Here is a 23,647-nt window from a genome sequence, read left to right as displayed (position 1 = left end):
TACTCTAGGTCATCAGTTTGTGAGCCCGACACAGGAAGGCGGGCGGGCAGCGTGAGCAGCATGGTCCCTGCACCGAAGCCCTTTGGCGCAAGGCGAGATTAGCGTGACGGGCCGCAGGCAGCACAGGGGCGGGGGGGGGGTGGGCAGGCACTTTGCCACTGTGGCTCCAAGACAAGACCAAAGTTTGTTTTGATGTGGCGCTGGCAGCTCCTGCTGCCCGATGGCAGTGTGTGCCCCGCTGCCAGCTGGGGATGTCGCTCCCCTGCGTAAGCGCGAGGCTCTGGCACTCTGAGGAGATACTCAGCTGCTTGGGGCATTTGCCGATGTGTAAAAAGGAGAAGAGAAGGGATGCCGGGGAGAAAAATGCATCTCTCCTGGGGTGTAAAGAATAGAAGGTGGCCAGTTATCATTTACTGCCTAATCTGTTTTGCTGGACCCAATTAGGGGCGGTGTTTACAAGTTGATTTCAGGTTAACCGTGGCTGGCAGTAATGCCAGGCAGTCCTCCAGCTGTAGGCGAGGTTTCACTGTTCCTACTGAAAATAGGTTTAATCTAAATAAAAGACAAATTAGATCATGTTGCTCTTTTACAGTAAAGTGTGCTCAAGGGCCTTTCCTTCACATGATTTGTTAGGTGTTGACTAGCATGGGGAACGTGCTGATTCCCAGAAATAGGGAAAGCTGATGTAATGGCATTGCACATCTTAACAGGCCTGGCACAGACCTCCCAATCAGAGTCAGAGTTTAAAAAGAACTGCTGTGTTGCTGACATTGTCTGCACTGCTCCTCAGGTTTGAAATAATAATAATATAATACAATTTGATTGATTTTGGAATCAGATGCCAATGCTGACTGCCAGCTAGAATAATTTCAGTTTAGCAGGTGCTCTTTGGAGCAGAAAAAAGATTGCTGTGTTGTGCCCAACAGAGAATAAAATTATGCAAGCAGCGTAGATGAAGAGTTTGATAAAACTACAGCACAGGCATTAGCTTGGGGGGCACAAGAGGCAGGGTTTGGGAGGGTGGTGTGTAGATTCTGGTTGCAGTAGAGTCCCTGAGTAGGGGAGTCTCAGTGCAGTGTTAAGGCCAAATTATTCCTCTTGTAGGGAAGGACTGGAAGCCATGTGCGCAAAACCAATTCCTGAGCACGCACAGTTCCCATCATTTGAAGATACGTTCTCATCCAGCTACAGTCCCTCTCGATGTAGTGCAGCATCCACACGCCCTCTTTACTGCTGACGCTAATGCGAGTAGCTCTGCCTGACTGTGGACGCAGTTCAGATGCAGACATCATCCACCTCGTCTGCTGCAACTCCTGTCTGAGTACAGGGAGGCTGAGACTTGGCCCTGGCAAGGGTTAGGGAGTGGGATCCATATCAGCATCCAATATGTGACTTGAAATCTAATATAAGACTAATTTGGTGGCTTCTGAACACTAATCACTGTGGATTTAGCATGGAGATAGGACCTGTGCCAGAGGCATACCACGGCACAGGAGGCTGATTCAGGTAAGCGAATTCTGACATGTCTTCCAAAATAGAGGCAGGGAACCTGGATGCTTGAAGATCTGCATATTGAGAATATGGCAAGGTAAATCATTCAACTAAACAATTATTCCTGGTGGATAAAAAAATCCAATTTTAGCTTACCTCACCTACTGATGATTTCCCAGTTAGTTCAACACATTTCTATTTATAGAAATTCTCTCAAAGAATGAGAAATGGTGAAGATATCAAGACCCAAAATAAAATGGAAATTCAAATTGCACTTCAGTTTCTCTTCAGTATAGTAAGATGCAATAAATATGTCATGCAGGACAGCTTCCAGTCAAGGTTAACTCCTGCAAAATAACTACATTAAAGTTATCACGTTTGTGATGGGAGATAAGATTTCTAGGAAGTTGCTCTGGATGGATTGCAGCGGTCAGATCTGAGGTATGCATGAGATGACTGCTAGAAACCATGGAGAGATGAACAACACATGCACTGCATTCTGCTCTCTGGAATGAGGTTTGGCCAACAGGACGGTAGTAAAGAAGACACACCAGAGGGATATGGGGTTCCCAGTGCTCTAAGCCAAAGAATTTGTCAGCATTTTCAAGGTTCCTGTGGCAAGACCAGAGTTACCGAGACAAACTCTCAGTTTTCTGTGTAATAGTTCAGAGGACCAAAATAATCTTAGAAAAAAAAGAGAAGAAAGGGGAAAAATGAGAGAGAATACAAATGCAGAACCAAATCTGGCATCGTAGCACTCAAAAAACTGGGACTATTGAAAAAAATAATAAGTGGATAAAAGTTGAGATGGGGCACTTGAGAGTGAAGGGAAATGAATGCAACTTCTAGCAGCTAGTTTCTTTGTGGGAATCCTTTTATGCCGGTTCCTCTGGTTTTTCAAAGGAGCTGCAGGGACCTGCTGCGCAATAGGATAAGGGGCTTCCTCCCATCTGAAGAGCAGAGGTTGCAAGTGATCAAGCAAATGCAGAGAGCGAGGGGGGGTGGAGAGCGCTCATTTGTGGTTCACAGACTGGGAGCCTCTAACCTGATTTAAATGCAGAGGACTGTAGTTATGACTGTAGTGAAAGAGCACCAGCAGGAAAATTCAGCATCTTAATACAGTATCGCCTCTTCTTGGCTACAGGAGGAACAGTAGTCTTGTGGTTAAATGTGGAATTCTACACACCTCAAAAAAACCCCATGTTTTCATATGTGTTCAAAGTACTTCTAAGATATTCATTATAGCTCTGCTACGTCCTGGTAATAGGTAGAAATGCTGTATAAAATGTGTATGCAATGGTTCAATATGCGTGCCATAATAGACAAGTTTAATATTATGGTACTATAACCACTTAAATGTATAAACCAGCATATGGTCAGAGCCAAGAATTAGTAAGCAGGCCAAAGATCAGAAAGATACATTCACGTGTAACCTGCCGTTCATCTTAAGAGTAACTTGAGTAAACCAAAACATTGTCACATACCTGCAAATGCTACAAAGCTTAGACATGCTGATTCTTAGAGTTACAGCCTGTGTAAAACAGAAGAATCCCTAATTAAAGGTAGCTGGGGAGGTCTGCTACAGCTGAAGGGGGAAGAAAAGCCCATGGTTTCCTATTTGTACAGGCTGCAGCATCTTTCCCCTTGTAAACATGATAAGAGCAGCAGATTGTGGCCAGGAACAATGATGGCCGTAATCTGGTGCTCGTGATGGGAAATGGCACAGATACTAAAAAAAAAAAAAAAGTAAACTTGAATGTACGTATCTTGTTGGCCATTGTAGGATGGGAGGAACTGATTTGGGTCTGGGATGGAATTTGCTCAGTGAAAATAAATAGGCTGAAATGCGCTGTGAAGTTCATCTTAATGCGAAATGCAGTAAGGCAGAGAAGTGGCCTCTGAGAGCAGCTGAGGAAGGTGAGAGAAGGCTGAAAGGTACCACAAACACGGAAAAGGGATAGCGAAGCGGGTGGGACGGTGCCACCCAGAAGCACTTACTCTGTTCTGCCTGTCAAAGCACAGAGAAATACACACCAGGGATGTGCTATGGGAAATCTCGTTCTCCAAAACTGAACTGAGCTAAAGAAACATCACACGAGTAAGCAGTGGGAGTGTTAAAGACTCTCTAGTAAACCCGCAGAATGTGATGGGTTTTCAGCTACACTTCCCAAACAGCCAAATTGATAAAATCAACCTCCCAGTGACTGGAATATTTAAGCATGGAAATCCAAAGCCCAGCTGGAATATAGTGGCATCCTCATCGTCACTGGTCCATGGACTCCTGGGTGAGTGCATGAGCATGCCAGCTACCAAATAAGTTTCCTGCTGGAACACCCATCTAGAGAAGTTTAGTAGAAAAGGCAACCAGATGGCTAAAATGTCTTCTTGGTGTCAAGTGAGTTTTTCAAAAGCTGAGGAGGGTCTTCAGCACCCGCACCTCTTTTGGCAACAGCCCCAAAAACCTAGTAGCTTATGTTTTTATTGGAGGTTGGTCAGGAGGTGTTATCTGTGCCCCACGTCTAGTTATAACCAAGGCAGTGTCATCATTGGTATTTGGTGCCAAAATTGGGGGTTGCATGTGTGGGATGGTAGTATTTCATGCTGCTTTTAAAGATGACTCCAAGCCCTTCTGAGATGCCCAAAGCAGTCCTGGTGGACACGGAAACAGGAGAGGGAGCGGTAGTGGCAAATTTCTGGCAAATGAAGCATGTCCTGACCAGAAACATGACATCTTAGGGGCAGAAAACAGTTTATCTGGATTTGTGGTACCCTGGCTTGGTCTTGCTCTGGGCAGATGCCAGCCCAAATCAAGCAATTGGCTGGTAGAGAAGATGTATATTTTGATGATGATCGCATTAACAGGGAGCACTGACGGCCTAAAGGAAAAGGACGCGCAATCCCAAGCGTGAAATAGAAGAAGAGCCAGTTCGGACGAGCAGCCAGCCAGGCGTTATCTACGCGTGCTCTGCGGGGTCTGAGGGAGCCCCGCTGCTGCTGAAAGGTTGTGAAGCCCCTCTTTAAGCACTGCTCCCTTGCGATGCCCTCTGCCCGCAGCAGCAGGGGGTGGGCAGAGGTGGTGAGCCAGCTGTGACAGCCCTCGCTTGGAGCCGGCTCCAAGGAAGGCTGGTCCGGCTGCAGAGACGGCTCTCTCCCCTCACCCTCATAAGCCAGGGAGGAGCTGTAACAATCTGGGTATGCTCATGAGTTAATTAATTGACCAAACCAAATGAGAAAAGTGAGGTTGAGTTATTTATAGTATATTAACGCTGTTGGCATGTGCAGGAAACGCTAACAAACTGCAATAGGCAAAACGTTGAAATGACTGAGCGCTTATTGACCAGTGGAAGCCGGGGATCTGTTTTCAATAATCTGAGTGACAGCCAAGGGAACAGTGAAAGACTTTTTTTTTTTTTAATTATTATTTATTTCCAGATTTATAATGCTCACTTCTCCAATGCTGCATCATTTGTAAAGAAAGCATAACCACTCTGGGGCATTAAGAAGCTTTCCCCCAGCACACTGTTAGCAAAGTTCAGGGGCCGCCAGCTCTCGGTAGTGGTGGGTGGTGGTGAGGGACCCAGGTGGAGCTCACGAGCGAACCCTAGCTGGCAGCATGCCGATACCCCTGCCGGTTTACCCACCCACGCCTGGCTTGGCCAGGCAATGACAATGGGTTTGAAAAGGAGTAAAAAGGCATTCTGTCAATTAAATAAATACACTGTGGTAACAATCAAGAGGAAGATCTGACGAAGAAAGACAGGAGACTTTCTGATTAGAGTGGTCCTTAAAATAGGGCATAAATATGTTGTGCATAATAACTCCAGAGTGGGAAATCTTTGCTTACCATGGCCTCTCCTTTCCTCTGCATTCATTTATCTTCTATTCTACTTCTATTCTTGTCCGGAACAGTTGATCGGGATGCTGCTGGCATGCTGTCTGTCCCGGTTTATTACTGCTAACCAGTACGAGATGGTGTAACAAGGTGAGTTTTCCCTGCTCTCTGCGCGGTATGCTGTATATGCTCCAGTATATTGTCGTGGCTATGCTGTTTCTGCTGAAGATAGCGGGCGAGTTTTAGATGCTCAGTGTGTTCACTGAGAATTAAGTCTTCCCATGGGACTTTTTGTTTTAGGATTTGCATCCCAATATTCTGTCTGGTTGAATAAAAAAGGAGGGGGGGGGGGGAAAGTACCATTGAATGTTTTGTCACTTTGGCTTTCTTCTTGAAAAGGGAGGGCAAAATATCCATCGTGAACGCTGTTGGCCATGAAAGCAACCCACTTCTTTTCTTTTATCCTCCCCAACCCAGTCTTTCAGGAGTGCGAAGTCCAGAGCCTGTCTCAAGATCAGGAGCTGCCGAATTGGAGAAAGACTGAAACGAATGTTATAGCACACACTGTCTCTCGCACGCACGCACACCCACACTCCCCACAAGCAAGCACGTGCGCGTGCACACTCGCACCCCACCTCCCGAACTCTGTCCCATGCGTAGTGTACCATTCTGTGAAATACCATGGTGCCAGCAAGAGCAGCCGGGTCCCCTCGGCCTCTGGACCCCGACCCCATCCGTGCGGCTCGGCGTAGGACGGCACCGTATGTATGTTCTTGGTCACACAGTAGTTGCATCGTAAGTTAACAAAGGTAATTCATTAACAGCATTGATCGGGCTGTGCATGTAGTGACTGGAGGGCATAATTAGCCTTTCACCATGGTTAATAAGTGTTGCACACATTCATATAAACCGGTATATGAAATATATATTCTTTTGATTTTATCTTAATTTCTTGTTTTGTTTATTGCTTTACTAAGGTTTTCATCCTTTCCCCCTTCCCCGCACCTGCCCCCCTTCCCCAGAAACAAAGGAATCAGTAACATAACATGAAGATACTTGAAAATGATGTTAAAATGTTGTGCTTGAAGGGAACCGTTATTCCTGATGTTCTTCTACATCTTTGATTCTTACTTAGTGTTGTATGCCTAGTGCGTATCCCGGTAGGCTTTGTCTAGTGCATTTTGCCTCTGAACCTGATCCTGTGTAATACTGTTATTAAGCTGTGTTGTTGCTTACTGTGAAGGCAGGAATTTTGCTTCCTTTATTTTTATTAGGTAGTTATGAACTAATTGTACTGTGCTGTACTGCGGCCTTCATACTTTTTTCCTGTTCTTTCTTTTTCTTTCTTTTTGCATTGAGGTTGCAGCCACCAAATACACTGTTGAATCAAATTGAAATAAAAACACACACACACAAAAAAAATCACAAAAAAAATAACAGGCATATGAAATATTTTTGGGGGAAAGCAAAAGTTTAAAACCTTTTTAAAAAAAAATAGGACTTTTTTAATAATGCCTCTGTCTAGCATGCCAACGAGAATGCATTGATATTGTGAGTATTTGTGATATAAGTATTAATAAATGGAACCATTACAGATTTCTAGCTGCTTCCTTTTCGTTCTTTAGTTGCAACAAAACTCTTTCGAGGGGGGAAGTGAACATGAAACACAAGCGCACAGCTTGGAGTGACATGTCTTCATATGAGTGACATATTTTAACAACTAACTTGCTTGTGACAGAAAAAACGTTATTGCCCTGGAAAAAAAGAGAAAGAGCTGGAATTGTTTCAAAACTCCTAGAAAAACCTTCCACAGCTGGTTTCACCATGTGACGAATGCATACCCTCTGCTTTGCAACTTTTCTTCTTGTGACTGATTCAACCTGCAGCATTTAATTATCCTGTCCGTAGCACTGCGCACGCTTTTGGCATTAAGCAGTTCTCTCTGATGTTGGTGAGGGTGGGGAGAAGAGGGATTTGGAGTTGGGGGGGGTGGGTAACAGCCACCTTTGGTGCATTCGTGGAATGGCAGGCACTTCTCTCTTTCTCACTTGAATACACGAGGTGTTGAAAATCTGATGGGAAAGTCCATGAAAGTTCAAACCTCGAAGTTTTGGACCGAGGCCTTACAGCAGGCAGAGAAGACGACTTGGGGAGGGAGGAGCTGCACAGCGCCTGTGTCCACACAACCCATACAGCTCCCGGAGTCCCAGCCCATCCTCCATCCGTCTGTCCATCCGTCAATGCCACCCACCCAGTTACTGCGACCCCCTGCCCGGGGAGGGCTGCCCTGGGTGCTGCCTGCAGCGTCAGCTCCCGATGAACCTTTGGGTGGTGCTGGCGCAGTTGGTGCGCTCTCACCCACAAGTAAAAGGGCTCGCAGCTGCACGGGCAAAAACCTGTCAGCATATGCTGAGGCAACATGTCTTACAAACCCTGGTGGCATTGTTGGCTTCATTCAGAGAGCACTTCCAGAGCAGGGAGGGGTGAAAAAGAGATTTATAAACAAGAGAAGAGGAAGCTGGTCCACAATTTTAAATCTGCCCTCAATAAAGCATCTTTTGAAAGGGAGCGGGCCATCTTTAAATGTGGAGAACGCAAATACAGGTCTGCGTAAATGCTGGGCAGCTTGTGTGTGCTTTGCTGGGGACAAAGCTGCTCGGCGCGGGTGGCAGCACTCACATTTGCAGTCCCTTCTGAGGGCTTAAAAACAGTCGCAGCCGCTCGCTCAGTTGCTGGGGCTACACGATGCTGGAGCGATGCCCTTCTCCCACGGGTGCAGGAAGTTCGCAGAGGGATGTTTTTCCACATGAGAAAGAACTGGCCCACCAGCCGCCCCAGTTTCCCTCTGCTATTCATCCCCAGGCAGGTCTCCCCTGCTCCACGGAGGGGAGGGAGGGGGGAGAGGCTGACACCTCCTTCTTCAGGAGCCACCAGCAACCTTCCGGAGTGGAAAAGCACCAGCCTTTTCTCAGTTCTCTTTCCTTTTTTTCTTTTTCCTGAAAGAGAGAGTTGTTTGTGCCAAAAGCTGATTCTTTTTGAAGATGTTGATGTTGGGTGACAGGTCAGCAGGCCCCCAAACTGCTCCGGTTTGCCCGTCCCCATTCAGTAAAGCATGTGCTCAGCTTCAAGGCATGAGCGGTGAATTAAGTCCATTCAGCGAAGCCCTCCAGTGCGTGCTCACGTTGTTCCCCTCAGCCCAGCAGCACTCCTGCTTGTACAGGGTAGGTGTGTTGCTTGTGCTCTCGACAGCTTCCGTGGAGAAGCTCAGGTTAGTGAAGGACCCTCCGAGGGCTTCCCCAGTGAAATTTCCCCCCTTCCTGGTGAAATTCTGCCCCCCTCCCCCCCAGCTCGGTCTGGGGCCACGCAGCAGCAGCTCGGGCGGGGAGGGCTGTGCTAGCTGGCACTGGACATCGTCCCCTGCCCTGGGCACAGCATCCCCCCGCTTCCGTTCCTCCCTCCTGGAGTAAGAAGCGAGGTGGTGGAAGGGAAACAAAGCTGGAGCTGCTGAGTATGGGTTGAGTGTCAGCCGGGCACAGAGGTGTGAAACTTTCCCTCCAGAGGTGAAGCTGCCATGGGGTACCAGGGGGGCTTTGCCTCAGGGGCTGGTGGCCGCTCTCTGGTATGAACTGAATCCTGCCGCGCTGGGCGGGCCCTGGCTGCCTGGCGTGTCCCCAAGGAAATCGCATTCGCTGCCACCACCAGACCAGAGCTGGGCAAAAGAAGGGTTGGGTAGCTCTGAGAGTCAAAGAAGGTGATGGGGTGACTGGATGAATTCCCGGAGGGGCGGGAGGAACGAGGCATGGCTGGGGGATGAGGAGAGTGGAAGATGGAGCGGAACTGTGGGAGGAGGAGGAAGGTGCGTTGAGACCATCTTGTTTTGGCCCTGGTGAGCTGCTAGCTTCCTTTGGCTGCAGTGTGGACCAGCAGCCTTAGCTGGCCTCCCAGAGCTTGCTTCTGCAGAGGAGGACAGCCCTGAGCACTGCTGAGAAGATAGCGTGTTGCTGTGAAAGTGATTCTTCACACTAGCATCAAACTGCGGCTCAGGGAGCAGGCCGCCATGCTGGAGGGCCTTGCTGGCTGCTGCCATCCTTGGGCGAGCATTGCTGCGGAGGAGACTGGCTTTGCAGGACTGCTGACAGGATTTCAGCCTGTCACTCCTCAGAGGACCTAATGCAGAGGCTAAAATGATTTTATCGTCTGTGACTCTTCCCCTTGACTTTAATGGCTCATTACCATTTCAGATAATTTTAAGGTTAGCAAATTAACCTGCTGCCAGCCAAGTCCCATGCACTATTTAGTTAACACTGTATAAAACACCTGACATCCCACTGGAGGGACAGGATTGATTGGGATGTCAGACTTCTACTAGGGCTGAATTAGGGCTGCTTCAGTATGAACATGTATAATAAAAATAGAAAGCTTCATGATTCGACATACAAACGACACTCCTGCTTTTTTGTAAGTAAAAGTGTTTTGCCCCCCCAAATGTGTGAAATCTGGCCAAACTTCTGCAGGCTGCTTTTACCAGCCTGGCCTAATTTTGAAGAAAAAAGCTGTTGCTTTTGCCTTTTGCTTGTCATTGCACCTGTTCCTGTTGAAACCAGGAAGCATTTTATTCAAAGGGGGTTTTATTTTTGCCTGGCGTGACTGGAGATATTTGGTAGGCACGAGCTCATTAAAAGCAAGCCGTGCTGAGGCAGCAGCTCTTCGAGCTCTGGAGCCTGTTCTGCTCCGCAGTAACAGTAGTGTGGCTATTTTTGGTCTCTGCTGAAGCTATCTATAGGTGACACCGAGTACTTATTTTAGATTGCGGTCCTTCTGTGAGTCAATAACTGGCGTGTGTATATACACACACACACGTAACATCCCTGGTGTGCTATACAACAGTATAACTCATAATGTGACGTACATTCCCAATGCAATTACTGAATCACCAGAATGCTATTTTTTTATTCACCATACTCATATAACACAGCATCTTGGCCAACATTTTCAGAAGCATGAGATTTCGGGCAACCCCCTGGAGGTATTTCCCAAATGCTGTAGCTTTCAGAAAGTGCTGAGTGACCTACCTTTTACAAATCCAGCCCTTTCAAAACCTCTCAAGGCACTCAGAAGTGAAAAGTCATTTTTGAAAGCCCTATCTGTTCTTAAAATGGAGATTATTCATCCAAGTAAAAAACATTATTTTTTAAATCACAATTATTTCCAAAGGGAAAGCAAGGACAGCTTTCTGACTTGCATGGAAGCCATGGTTTGTGTGCTTTATCTTCTTGAGTAGAGAATCAGAAATCATGATGCGAGAGGAGAACTGGATGGGTGGAGAAAAAAGAGTGGAAAATATTTAACCATCTGTTTTTTCAGTCAAAAGGGTTTGAAACGGGGAGTATTTTAACCTGATAGTGTGTCCGACACAGCGGTGCAGTGATCTCCAGCTCCAAGCTGGGCAGCTCAGCAGCTCAGGCAGCAGCAGGGGTGTCTGCGGTCCGGTCTGGAGGGGTCCACTGCCTGCCAGGACACCCCTGATGGTGAGAGCAGCCTTTTGTGGGAGCCTACAGGCATGCTAGAAACTGCCCTGGTTCACATGCGATGAAATTGACGGCCAGCATCAATCCGTGGCACTGCCTGAGGCTTTGCAGGAGTGGTTTGACATCAGTAGTTTCCTACTCTGGTTCCCATGGGCTTACTGTACTTCTATGACATTTACCTTTAAAGTCGTGTTTGTAAGTTATTGCTTGCTCAAAAGAATAGTTCTTATGTTTATTATTCGGTATCTTCAAGTTATTTGTAATTAAAAGCAAACAAAAAATGGCCCAGAATTTTCTTCACCCTGGAGTTCACTGTGAACCAAATGTCAGATGAACGGGTACTTCTCCCACGTACAGGAACTGGTACATTGAGCCCATGGGTTATTGCTGTGCGCTACTCCATTTACCTTCATGCAATCCTGGTACTTGCAGGGCTGGGGTCTGCCTCCTCCTGGCAGGAGAGGTGAAGCTCAGCCCTGCGGGGAACCAGCCCGAGCCCTGCGCACTCTGTCTGCTGCGCCGGCACCCACAGCCTACCAAAATTAATGCCGTGCTGTGGAGGAGTACGGAAAACAGGTCTCCACCTGCTGCGTGAAGCAGCGTGAAGCTATGAGACTCGGAAGACCCTGGCCGGCACCACAGCAAGCTCGAGCACTGAACTGAGCGTAGACCAGCGTAGTCCACTGGTCTTTGTAATGGTGGGGTTTCCTCCCGATGCATATCCGGATAACCGAGATGCTCCCTGCTTGTTTCGACTATGCATTTTTAAGTGCTACAATGTGAAAGGGAAATCAAAAAGCAAATCAAAATCATCTCTATGAGACCCATTCAATAAAAAAGTTATTGGCAATTAGCACTTTTTTTATAAAAAAGTAATTAGCCCTCCTGCCCTGAGAATTAATGAATGCTTTTCATTACACCCCAAGGGGTAATCAACCCAATAATAATACACTTCAGATGAATGTTGTTCTAAAATGACATTGTTTGACAACACAGGCGGCAGGATGGTCACAAAGAGGAGGCAATCCTGCTCTGGTAAACACTGGAGCCAGTTGCTTCAAAATGAAAGGCCATTAATAATTTTCTTGGATTAGTGCAATAGACTTGACTTCTTACTCATTAAGGAGATGAAGCAAAGCATACAAAAAGAGCAGTGCCTCATGTGTCCCTGGGTGCAAAGCTTAGGAAGCCAACGGAGATGTACTAGTGCTGCCTGCTACCTTTTGCTGAATGTGTTCGTAGAGCCTGGCAGGGTGGAACAGGATCTGGCTGCGTGGTTGTCTGGACGTGGCAATTTTACTGTCCGAGAGGTGTTTGGCAGCCCAGTGGCAGAGGGTTGTGTGTCCCTGCTGTCTCCCCTCCAGTGCTTAACCCATTGGCACCAGAGGGAACGAGCACCAGGCGACAGCATCCTTTCCCCATTGCTCCCATTTGATTGTTGCCATTTTCAGCCAGAGATGAGTTGGTGCAGATGCAAAAATCGCACTGCCTTCTCAATTCAGTGTCTGTCATGCTCTGACAGCCCATCGGTAGTCATCATGGCCGCCTGGTTCTCCTCAGGGTGAGAAGGCATGGCGCAGGCAGGTGCTCCTTGCCAGAGGGAAGCCCTCAAAGAGTGAACAGAAGAATGATGATTTCCCTTCCCCTGCCCTGGGAGCATCCTTGGGGCCAGCGCTCCCCTCTGACCCACAGGTCCTATGTGGTCCTTGCTCAGCCTGGGTCTGGTGGGGACCCAGACTGCTGCTGCTGCTGAGCGGGGGCTGCTGGCATAGCTTCCTGCAGCCCTGCTTTAAAAGCTTCCCCGTTACATTTAGAAACCTGAGGATTTGAGTGAAGAGCTGAATCCTCCCTTCCAAGCTGGGCTGCCAAATTAGGAAGAAGTGGTCCAGGATGACACCAGGGAGCTTGGCCCCCCCAGGGCTTTCCCCTGTGGAAGCAGGTAATGGGAGGTCTAATTAAGGAGGCCAGCAGTAAATTTACGTGCTGCAGATAAGATCTTCCTTGCCCACTTCTCACCCTGCCGTCTCACACTTACGTGTTACCCCAAGGCAAACAGACGCCTCCAGCCTCTCCTCCTTTCCAGCCCTCCCTGCACTCTCCCGGGGAGCAGGGACCTTCCACCCCACGGAGGGGACAAGGACTGCCCAGAGATGGTGCTGCAGCCCCGGGGGCAACGTGTGAGCACTGGAGGCAAGCGTGGCAGCCGGCTCAGGAGCCAACACAAACTTTAATAGCCAGCTCTACCAAACGCCTCTGTGGGGGCTACATCTCTGCTACGGCTCCATGCTGCGTGGAGCAAGATACAACACCCAGATGAGTAGTAAATGTAATGATTGCTTAACTTGCATTGCGGTGCTGCCGGGAGACGATAGTGCGATAGCGGAGCACCGGCTCACTGGATATGTCAAGGAAATACAGTCATGCCATGGAGCTAAGGAACAAACAGGGGCAGAAAATAAAAAGAGAATTAGGCAGCGTGGAGGCTGCTGGAACCAGTGCAATGAGCACAGGGCTGCATTACAGTTGCTTTAGGCAATCTCAATTTTGGCATTTCGTAGATTATGGGTGCCTAATTTTGCAGCTGTAAGCTTCTTAGAGGACATATTTGTTTCGATGTAATTACCTAACTTCCAAAAAAAAAAAAGTACACGGAGGGGAGGGAATTATTTTTTTTCATGCGGAACCGTAACCATTCTCTGAGGGCCCCTTAGCAGGGCTGCAACCCCTAGACCAGCCCCCCTGCTGCTTGTCACACCAGCTCTTCATGGGATGGTGGAGCAGGACTGCTCAGCTGCCAGCCCACAGGCAAAGCTGTCTGGGCTGCAGAGGGCGGGGATTAAAGGGATGCTCATGCAGAGCAACCAGCCCCCTGGGGAGGCCAATTCCCTCGCTGTGTCATGATTTTAGTATAAAGGGAAAGAAAAGGTCCCTCAGTTTAATACTCACTAGAGTTTTATTCCCCCCCTTTTTGCTGGAAGGGTTGGCAGACTTCTGGGGAAAGTTTTATGAGGGGGAAAAAAATCATTTTTTTCCAATTTAGAAGTTTTCAAAAGTTCAACTAGCTGCAATTAGCTTTGAAACATGAATTAGTAATCACTTCACTGCCACATTTACCACCACATATGGCTCAAGGATTACATTTTTTGGTAATATAATGATATTTTTAATTAGTATGTTTGCAGTTTTCACTTTTTAGAGAGTTGCCCTTTTTTGGTTGATTTTGGGGGTTTTTTTCAACAAACTACATAGATGAAGACTTAGTGTGATCTTACTACACAGAACTGAGGAAGATCAGAGCTAGGTCTCCTATGGATTCATACAGCGCTCCAGAGTCTGTATTTTCCATCATTCATTTTCTTCCTTCCGATACTAGGAAAGGTAATTTTTGTAGGACTGTTTGAAGCTCGGAAAGGAAAGCATCCTTTAATGCCATCACAGCCACAGAGCCAAGAAACACTAGCTGCTAATAGCTGCAGCTAGAACAGGTCAGACTCCAAGGTGTAAAGGCAGCTACAAGCTCAAAACCAGGCTGTGCCGGTGGCCTTTCAATGGCGTTCCAATGGGATGAGTATGTTTTAGCAGGAGCTGTGACCAGTACAGAGGTGCACTGATTGAAGTGGGAGATGCTCACAAACCTTCCCTATAAATTACCTGCTCTGCTAAACTCCCATTAATATAGTACTTAAGGAACCTATCCCAGGTAGCAAACATAAAGCCTGGACGGCTATTACCTATGAGCTGCCCCGCACCGGCCCCGGGGCCAGGTCTGCCAGCCCCCAGCAGCCTGCGGAGCAGTCACCGTCCTTCCAGGGATGCCGCCACCGCCACGGGGTAGCATGTCCTGCACCTCCTCTCCCCCCTGGCTCCCCCTCCGGAGGGCTTTGCCGGGCTTCCTAAGGACAGCTGTGCACGGCAGCGATTCAAGAGCAAAGGGTAACTGAGTAAGGAGATGGACAGCTTTGCTCTTTTTTCACCTTTTATCTCGAGTTTTTGAATAGCTTCCTTCAGGTCCTGAGGTGAGCGCGATGTGCCTACGTTTCCCTGTTAGGAAGGGATGCTGTGACGGTAGGGTGGGAGATGCACAGAGATGCAGGCTGTCCCTGGGCCACTGGAGTAAGGAGCTCGGCTCCTTCCAGCTACAGAGTTGCAGTCTGCCTTAAAAAAGCAAAACAACAAAAAGACAAAAAGATAGTAATTTCTGAACCTGAACTGTTCCTCCGCTGGTTTTGTTTTTTATTATATCCTAGTGGATGAACTGATGCTTGTTTAAATAATGGCAAATGCGGCTCTCTTTGGATGACTGAGATGATTAACAATAGCTCTTTCTGGAGTCAGACTGTGTTTCTGCAAAGGCACTGAAATTCCAGCCCAAACAAGCAGCCACCGACCGGTTCAGACGACGGCAGCGGCTACAGCAGCAGTGCTGCTGGGCCAGCCGTGGGCTCCAGCTCCCCGTGCCCGACGGCCAAACTGTTGCTTTCCCCACAAGCAGCCTACAACCAGATGCTCAAAACCCAGTTATGTTAAAAATGAGTGCTGAACTATTTCTCTTGGTCTGAAGTGGCACAGCAATGTGACAGTCCGTTGTAAAGTTGAAGCTCAACCCGTCCAACGGGTGGCCAGATCATCGCCGATGTTCTTGCTGCATTGCTGCCTGCAATGAACTTGCCTGTGTTGAAGGCAGTTCCACATGGGTACCTACCCCAGCAGGGTTGCAACGCTGGACACCCTGCACAGTTACAATAATCAGGAGGTAATTTTTAGTTGAGGCACAAATGAGCTGTTGCGTTTGCCGTTGGCTCACTCCCAGATGGGGCAAGTTACTGTTCCTCAGCCTCCCGAATTCTCTCTTGCCAGCCAGTGTCTTGTATTTGAGAATAATTGGAGCCCCTTTTCTTTCTAAGTGGGATAAGTTTTCCAAGGCCGTGCAAGTCCTCTGCTTGTGGTCGAAGAAGGCATGCTGTGTGCACAGGTGTCCAAAAACTCGCAGCAAACTCTGTTGTCTCTCTGGGGAAAAAATAAGCTGCTTTTAAGACATGGATTGCAACAAGGGACTGTATGCAGTGCCTTCCTACTGCCCAAAGAAGGTAAGGACAGATTTGGCAGGTGGACAAGGAGGCATTTCCATCTGCAGGACCTCACTCATCTTCTGACAAGGCAACGTTACTCGGCTGTGCCGAAGGGCTGCTGTGCACGGCACAGGGTGCGACGGCCCGACCTCACCCCAGGCTGTGCAGCTCACCCAGGCACCGGCACGCCAGGCAGCTGCCGATAAATGGCCAGGGACCGCTCATGTTCCCCCCCCGGCAGTCTCCATCCCTTCCCCAGCAAATGCACAGGCTGACCGAGAGCAGAGCTTCACCCAGCAGCATTATGGGGTCCCAGCACCCAAAGGTCATTTGGAAATTCAGCTTTTCTGCAGCGAGTCCCCCAAAATGGCATGGGGGCAAACAGCATTTTGCTGTTTTCCACCATGGCTTTTCCACCACGCTGGAGTTAGTCCGGTCCCTCTTTAGCTGACTAAACATGATACACCAGCCCCTCATGTGAACCATATTTTCTCTGTATGTGATGAGCAGAAGAATCCCTAGCCATGAAAAACCCTGTATGGCCTTCCCAATTTATCAATACTCTTTCTTTTTACCAATTACCCCTCAGGGAAGAAATATGATGAGATAAACCATACTTAGGTGACATTTCATATGCTGAGTGTTTTCTGTAAAGTATAAAGTGTGTGCTGGTACTCACATCTGTGTATGTGTGTAAAAGACAGCTATTATGCCATGTATCATCATCATCATCGTCATCATCATTGTATAATATACCTGTATACCTTATGCTCTGCCTGCAACTGAATACATGTTTTGCCTTATGGGAAGAGAGAGTATGTGGCAAAAGAAGGACAAGTTAAAAGTGACTGAGTGCTGTTAAAGCCGATACGTGTTTCTGAGAGGCAGCTTTCCAGGGCAGCAGAGTGGTATTGGGTAGGGCAGCAGAGTGGTCCCAACCATGGATGCACCAGGCACTTTCCTTGAGGTATTCCCAGTCGCAGCACTCCTCTGCTTGTTCTGGACCGCGAGCAAAGGGGTTGCTGAGTTTCACAAGCTCTGTGCCCGAGCACAGGACTGTTGCATCCTTGGATGCCACAGCGAGGCCATCAGGCAGCGCCCCATTGCAATATAACATTGCATCTCCCACACACCCACGCAGGAGATCGGGAGATCTAATTTCAGGTCTGCAAGCTCTGACAGTGTCCCTTTCAGCACTATTGCAATTACACCTGTTACACCACCGCTCTTTATTCCCACTTAACGTATTGTGGCACTCGCGGTGGTGTTGCAACGACAGCTGACAGATCCCCTGCCTTTGCAGATCCGCTCCTGTCGGGTTGCAGGTGCTTGCTAATCGGATAATGCTGTTGTTTTGGTGGCACTCACGATTGTCTCTGCTAAGTGACAAGCGGTATCTTGTACTCTGCTTTCTGGCGCTTCCCTTTCAAGCTTCACACTTGTACTTGCCATTTCACCTCCCGAGCGTATCAAAGTTGTTCTCGCTGCTTTGTGATACGGTGGCAGTTCAGTCACGGGGAAGGATGCGCGGTGGCATTCCCCGGCAGCGCCTGGCACCGGGGAGCCCTCAGTAGCCTGTCACGGAGGCAGCTCTGAGATCGATGGGAAACAAAGGGCAGTCACCTGAAACTGGTCCCAATGTGGTTTCTGCTGATTGATCTGCCAACTCCCCCGGGGGAAAACAAGTTATGCTGGATGCCAAATATTTGTGGGTTCACTCCCTTCATCCCAGAGGTACTTTTAGTTAGGAATCGGGGAGATAAACGCAGGAATAGAGGAGCCCCCTCTCTCCGGCAGTGGTTGTTTCTATAAATCTCACTCTAACTAATGAGCTCAGGTGTAAACGAGGTACTGCTGAAACACACAGTTAGACACTCTGATCATCGGGGGGGACTCAGCCTGAAGATTTCAGCACCAAAACCACAGGCTTTAAAAAAAAAAAAAAGATTTCTCATTATACAGTCATGACCACAGGCACAAAACCAAGGGTTTACATGTTCCTCCTGTTAAAAAAGCTTGTTCTCCAGCGTCTGAAGCCCAGAGCAGCTCCAGCCTCTCCTGGGAAGACCGCTGCCCGTCGCACCACGCAGCCAGGGCTCATCAAGGGCTCTCGCTGCAGGACCTGAACTTGCACGAAGCTCAGGTGCTTGGGAGAAGACTGCCTACTCAAGGAAGGGTACAATTAATAGATTGCCCTGTTGCTTGAGATCAGAGCAACTAATCTTGCTAACAGTACAATTTCCCACTTTGTGACAGATAAAGGATGTCTTGTTTAGTGCAAGTTGGAAGAGCCCGTGTAGCGCAAGGCTCAGTCTCTGCACACGGAGGTAATCTCCAGTGAAGCGTTAAGCCCAGCAGCAAATCTAAAGTGACTGTATTTCCTAGTGGGTTATTGTGTGGCACCAAGTTTCCAGCTGAATTTCACAGCGCCTCAAACAGAGAGCTGGGAAGCAGCTCCAGAATATAGCCAGGCATTGGAGGGCTGCTTGCTCTACAAGTTTACTTTGCTTACTTTAGAAACCTTACTTACTATAGATCAGCTGCCAGGCTTAAAAGATTAAACATAGGGAATATAGAAGGGTACTGTGGAAAAAATTCAGACAAAGGCTTGCCTCTTGGCCTGAGCTAGGTGGAAAATGGGAAACAACACAGCAAGTGGCACTTTCTGTTGTTGTTTTTTAGTGGTGGTTGGAGCTGCAAGGCTGAGAGTGAGGGTAAGAAGGGAAGAACATGACTTCAGAGATGACACATTTACATACGTGATCTATCACAGAACAATGTTCTGTGTAAGAACTCAGAAATAAAATAAAAAAATCCTACGTATTTAAAACAGCCTTATAAGAAATAATTAGCCTTGTTAATCTGGCATATTAAAGAAACTCTGTAACTCAAAACTGATCAGCTCTTGCCACATCTCCATTCAGCACCCCACAACTGTGCAGGATGTCTCCTCACTGGGCTACAGAAAGCAAAGATACATGGCAGGCTCTGCACGGGTGCGAAGATCACACTGGGCAAAGCAGCATGCCTGCATCAGCAATGAACAAACTCAGCTGCAACGTGATGTCTAGAAAGTGTCGAAGAGCATGTGGCTGGAAATGCAAGAGTGAAGAGGACAGAGGACAAGTGCACACAGAATTCAAGGGAAAGGGGGAAACCTTTTCTACAAGGAGTGGTAACAAGACAGATCGGATGCATAAACAGACACGCTTCCAACTAGAAACAATCACAAAAAGTTCAGAGTGGGAAAAGCTGGGAAGTGAAGGTAGAATGTAAAGGGTATTTACGGGAAAGATAAGAGCAAGCACAGGACCAGAAAACACAGGAAATTTAATATGATGATTAAAACCTGCAATGTCAAACTTTCCAACAGGGGACTCTCTCGACTGGGTACCTGTCACTAAATCCAGTAAAGTCAGTGAACTTGACAAAGAAAAGCAGTAGGTCGTGAGACCGCGTGTACCTGAGTTGTTAGGCCCAAGACCAAGAGCGTGCATGCCACCAAAAGCTACAAAAATAACTAGCAAAAAGCCTTCCCAGGAGTGAGGGGACTTACTGTGTCCTTATGAAAGACACAGGGCTGTCACCCAGGGACATAAAGGTATGTCATGGAAAAGATGAGGTCGGTTCTGGTTACCACCTGCAATGTTTCACAAACCTGGAATTAAGGGATTAAAAGCAGCGTTGCAGAAGAAGAGACCAGATAGCGTAGCCTGTAGTGTGTGAAACAAGAGAAGGCTTCATAATAGCGGAGGAAAAGAAGGGGATCAGGAGAGGTACCAGGTCTTGCTTTGGCCCTTAGGCAAGATCACAGGCAGCAGGAAGAGACCACATTCTTCTGCAAACCAGCCGCTTTGGCAGGGTTTTATCAGCCACCGAAGGACCAAGGGCTCCTCCAAACCAGAGCTGCAGTCGGGTGGGGAGGAGAAGACATCAGCCCTGGAGAGCTCACGGTCCTCCTGCGAAGGGACAGGGAGCCCTATAAATTGCTGTAGTTTGATCCATGCCTGCTGGAGGCTCCAGCATGCACAACAGGCACCACAGCTGAGACCTGAGTCTTGAAATAACCTTCCGGAGTGCTTTGAGAGCCAGAAACACTTCACAGCATTATTGCAAGCGCAAGAGAGTCTTGCAGGAATGAAAGCGCCCATTGATGATGTGCCACGCAGGGGCAGGCAGTGATCAGAATCCCAAATAAAGGAGGACACTGAGGCAGCCAAGAAGATACAACCCAAACCTCAGCAGAGCCAGATGTCAATCCCAGACAATTTAATTATGTCTGGAGAAACCAACCACAAAGGGAGTAAAGCCTGCTGATTATAAGCAACAGTGAACAAGCTGAGAATGAAAGGGGTAAACAAGGAAATGTAGAAATTGCAAAGGAGGTTGAAGTAGGTCAGTGTGTTCACACCCAGCAATGCAACTCAAACTACTTGCTAAGGAAACTGCATTGCTCAGATACAGGATAAATATGACAGCTAGAGCAGTGGATGTAGAGAAAGGGGGAGAGCAAGGATTTGAAGCACTGAGCAGCATTGCCAGTCAGTATTTCCTCCTCCTTCTCCTTCAACCACTACAATCAGGCTCATGCTACGGGCCAAAATGCAGCCGTAAATAAATAAAAGGGCTTTGCCAAGCTATGCCAATGACTATAAAATGTTCCATGGTCTCTGGTTCCCACCTTCACAAGTGTCTATTTCATTAGGATGGCCATATTTTCACTCTTAAACTGTAATCCATCAAACAGCGTGACGTTTGTTGATGTGCAGCACAGGCTTAACATGCTTGGTGAAGCTGAGACGATGATCAAGTGTCTCTGCTTTTGGAAAGCTGCTAAACTGGGGGAAAAAAAAAAAAAGTCATTGAAAGAGAGCAAGATGTCCACAGGGAGAGCTAAAGAAAGGAGAGGTGGTGTGTCACCCCAGAAATACAGGCTGTATCTTGTAATGAGCTTTGCAGGAGGCATAACAAGGACAGGGGACACAGTTTGGAAAGACACGACAGGCCATGTAGGTCACCACGCAGTTTGTTGGTGGTCATCGCCCTGCTCTATAGCGTCCTAGTAGAAATTGCTCCTAAACTACGGTATTGCCACAGAAAAGGAAAAGGCAGGGAGTAGCACCCTGACAGGTAACCGTGAGCGCCTCTGGAAGTAGGTTGAAAGTTTGAAAGAAGAATAATGCCAATTTAAAATAGCAGCCAGCGTCCCACCTGGTGTGTGGTGTGTCAGTGTGTTCAGCTTGATGAGGTACAGTCAAATGATATGGAGAAAGCAGAAGCCTCCCATGTGAACGTGATAAAGCCTCACGTGCTGTAACTCCAGCAAAAAGGGGAGAGCAGGGAAAGAAACGTGGCCAAAGAGGAAATACTGTAACCAGCAACAAACCCTCAAAGTAAAGGATGGGGTAATCTATCCCCCTACATATTCCCAACGCGAACATTCAGTCATTTTGGGAGTACTCATGGAAAGCGTGGACACAGTATTTCCCATGATGCTGAAAAGGAAAGCGTGCAAGGGGGACTGCAGGAAAGCGCTTTGCAATGACTCCGCTCACTGATGTTGAAACGGAGAGGAAACAGCCTGAAGTCCTGGGGTGGACAGCGAGAAGGACCTGCCCTGAAAGGCAGTCAAGTGAGGGCTGTTCACCCCGAGGCAGCTGACCGAGGAGCTCAGCTCAGCGGTGCTAAATCCCTGCTGCTCCTCTTGGCATCCCAAGTACCCCAGGATGCTCACGCCAAGTACCCCGGCAATGCTCCCAAGTAAATAACTCATATCGCAAGCACAGGAGACGTGTGGAGTTAACTAGAGTGTTTATGGACTTTTAAAGTTAGGCTGTGACTCCTGGATACCCACGGCTTTTTAAGGTCCGAATCTGCTTTGGGTGTTTGGTAGCTGGGATTTTGTCACAGCCTGTCACTGTCCTTTCTAACTACCGAAGTCTGACTTCTGAGAGGGGCTCCATCTGTCTCCCATCTTACTTTAATTTGCTAAGTTATGCCATATCCTCATCTGGCAACTGGCTAGAGTTTTGTTTTGTTTTGTTTTGTTTTCTCCCCTTGAGTTATTCAAGGAGACACAGAGCTGGCTGAGTACACCAGGTCATTATATGTCTCTTAAAGTAGTTGCTGGATTTATTTGAATAGGGATTAGCAAGATTAAGAATGTTTTCTTTAAATGAATATAGTAGCCTATAATTTTCAAATGGTAATTTTTGTCCATTATATTGATTTGTAGTTAAAGGACTCAGATGTTTTTTACTACAGTATGGAAAAAGCAGTTAAGTATTGCTGCTGTGAAAACCAACAGTTTTAGAATTTTGTTCAAGACTGTGAAACAACAGATGCACAAATCCCATTGAAATTCAATGAAAATTGACCCCTCACCCCTGTTAGTTGCTTTGAAAAGCTCATTTATAGAACTTCCAGAAGTAGCTTTACACACAATTAGTATTTCCTATTAAACATTCTTCATACAACTTCACATCCTGTTATTTGCGGGGGGAGGACGGGGTGGGGGGGAGGGAAACTGGAAGGCCATTCCTGACACAGTGTTACAGACATGGAAAAACCTTTTCTGGTTTTGTCTCTCTGAATTCCTACACCTCAGTTTAGCTATATGTGCTCCTTGCATCAATATGGTACAGAAGGAAACCTCAGTCTAGTTTACCCTTCTTTCATCTCAATTCCACCTCCAGCTGCATCCATTATTTTATCCTATGCCCTTGCAAAAAATAACTGAGCTTCTACAGCTCTAAGGAGCTTTAAAGGAGCTGTCTAAGTTTCCTTTATCAGAGGGGAATATTTGGATGGAGAGCTGGCTACTCAGGATCCCGTGCATGTTGCTTCATCAGCTTCACACTCAGCACATCACAGCTGGCGTAACACCAGCAGCTGACGGAGGCTTGCTGTGCCTGAGGTTGCTCCAGCCTCTCCTAGCTGTCCTTGCGTCCGTCTCGGGGAGATGGGCACGGGTGATGTCATTAACTCGCTTTCATGTGAAAGCTAAAGATGTGCCACTCTTTTCTCCCTCTAATCCGTGTAGAATTCATCCAGATGTTGACCCCTGTACAAGCCCACTACACTTTGCTGTTTGTGCCCATCCGTCGGGCTTTAGCCGTGCTTGGCATCAGCCCTCTGGCGCAGATCAGGTCAGTGAGCAAGCGCTGACGCGTGCAGCCCCCTTCCACACTTGCTGGTATACTCATAAGCTAATGCAGCCGCTAACGCCTCGTTCCTGCAGCGGCATTATCTGCGTGTTTGCAGACAAGGCCTAAGCTGGGCTGTCGGAAAGGAATGCTTAATTATTTGCTGCCTGTCTCCTGCACAAGGTTCTGCATGAAAACCACAGGATTTTATTCTTCACGCTGGAGGGAATGGGACGGGGGAAAATGAAGTGCTTAGAAACCCTTTTCTTTCCCAATCATGCTGTGTCTGTCCAAATTATTTAGTCATTCTCTGCGCACACTCACTGGGAGAAAATAGTAACAATAGCAATAATAATAATAATACCTTAATGAAATACTGTAAAGGGAAACTAATTAGTAAGTGTTACAGTACCCTTTGTGTGTGTTCGCTCAAGTGCAGAGGAAGCACTGAAGTCTGTGTGCTGATGGCAGGTGAGTAACCAGAGCTCAGCCTCGTCTCAATGTATAATTACCACCAACTTTAGAATAAGTAAGGAGTAAAATATAAAGCATTCAGTAATTTTTTTTCTCTCTGTCTCTTTG

General features: G+C 47.6%; 1 protein-coding gene across 1 annotated transcript in view; it reads left to right on the top strand.

Annotated features, from left to right (window-relative positions):
• The window catches only part of TSPAN7 (tetraspanin 7), a 104,199-nt gene extending 97,280 nt beyond the window's left edge, over positions 1 to 6,919 (top strand). The window contains exons 7-8 of the mRNA XM_075774418.1: positions 5,401 to 5,473; positions 5,801 to 6,919. Coding sequence (XP_075630533.1) covers positions 5,401 to 5,469 — 69 coding nt within the window. The 3' untranslated portion in view covers positions 5,470 to 5,473; positions 5,801 to 6,919. The remainder of the gene's footprint in view (positions 1 to 5,400; positions 5,474 to 5,800) is intronic.
• The last annotated feature ends 16,728 nt before the right edge of the window (positions 6,920 to 23,647 follow it).

This window comes from Balearica regulorum, chromosome 1 (genome assembly GCF_011004875.1).
Source record: "Balearica regulorum gibbericeps isolate bBalReg1 chromosome 1, bBalReg1.pri, whole genome shotgun sequence".
In the NCBI taxonomy this organism is placed as follows: Eukaryota; Metazoa; Chordata; class Aves; order Gruiformes; family Gruidae; genus Balearica; species Balearica regulorum.
This window is presented reverse-complemented; position numbering and strand designations above follow the sequence as displayed.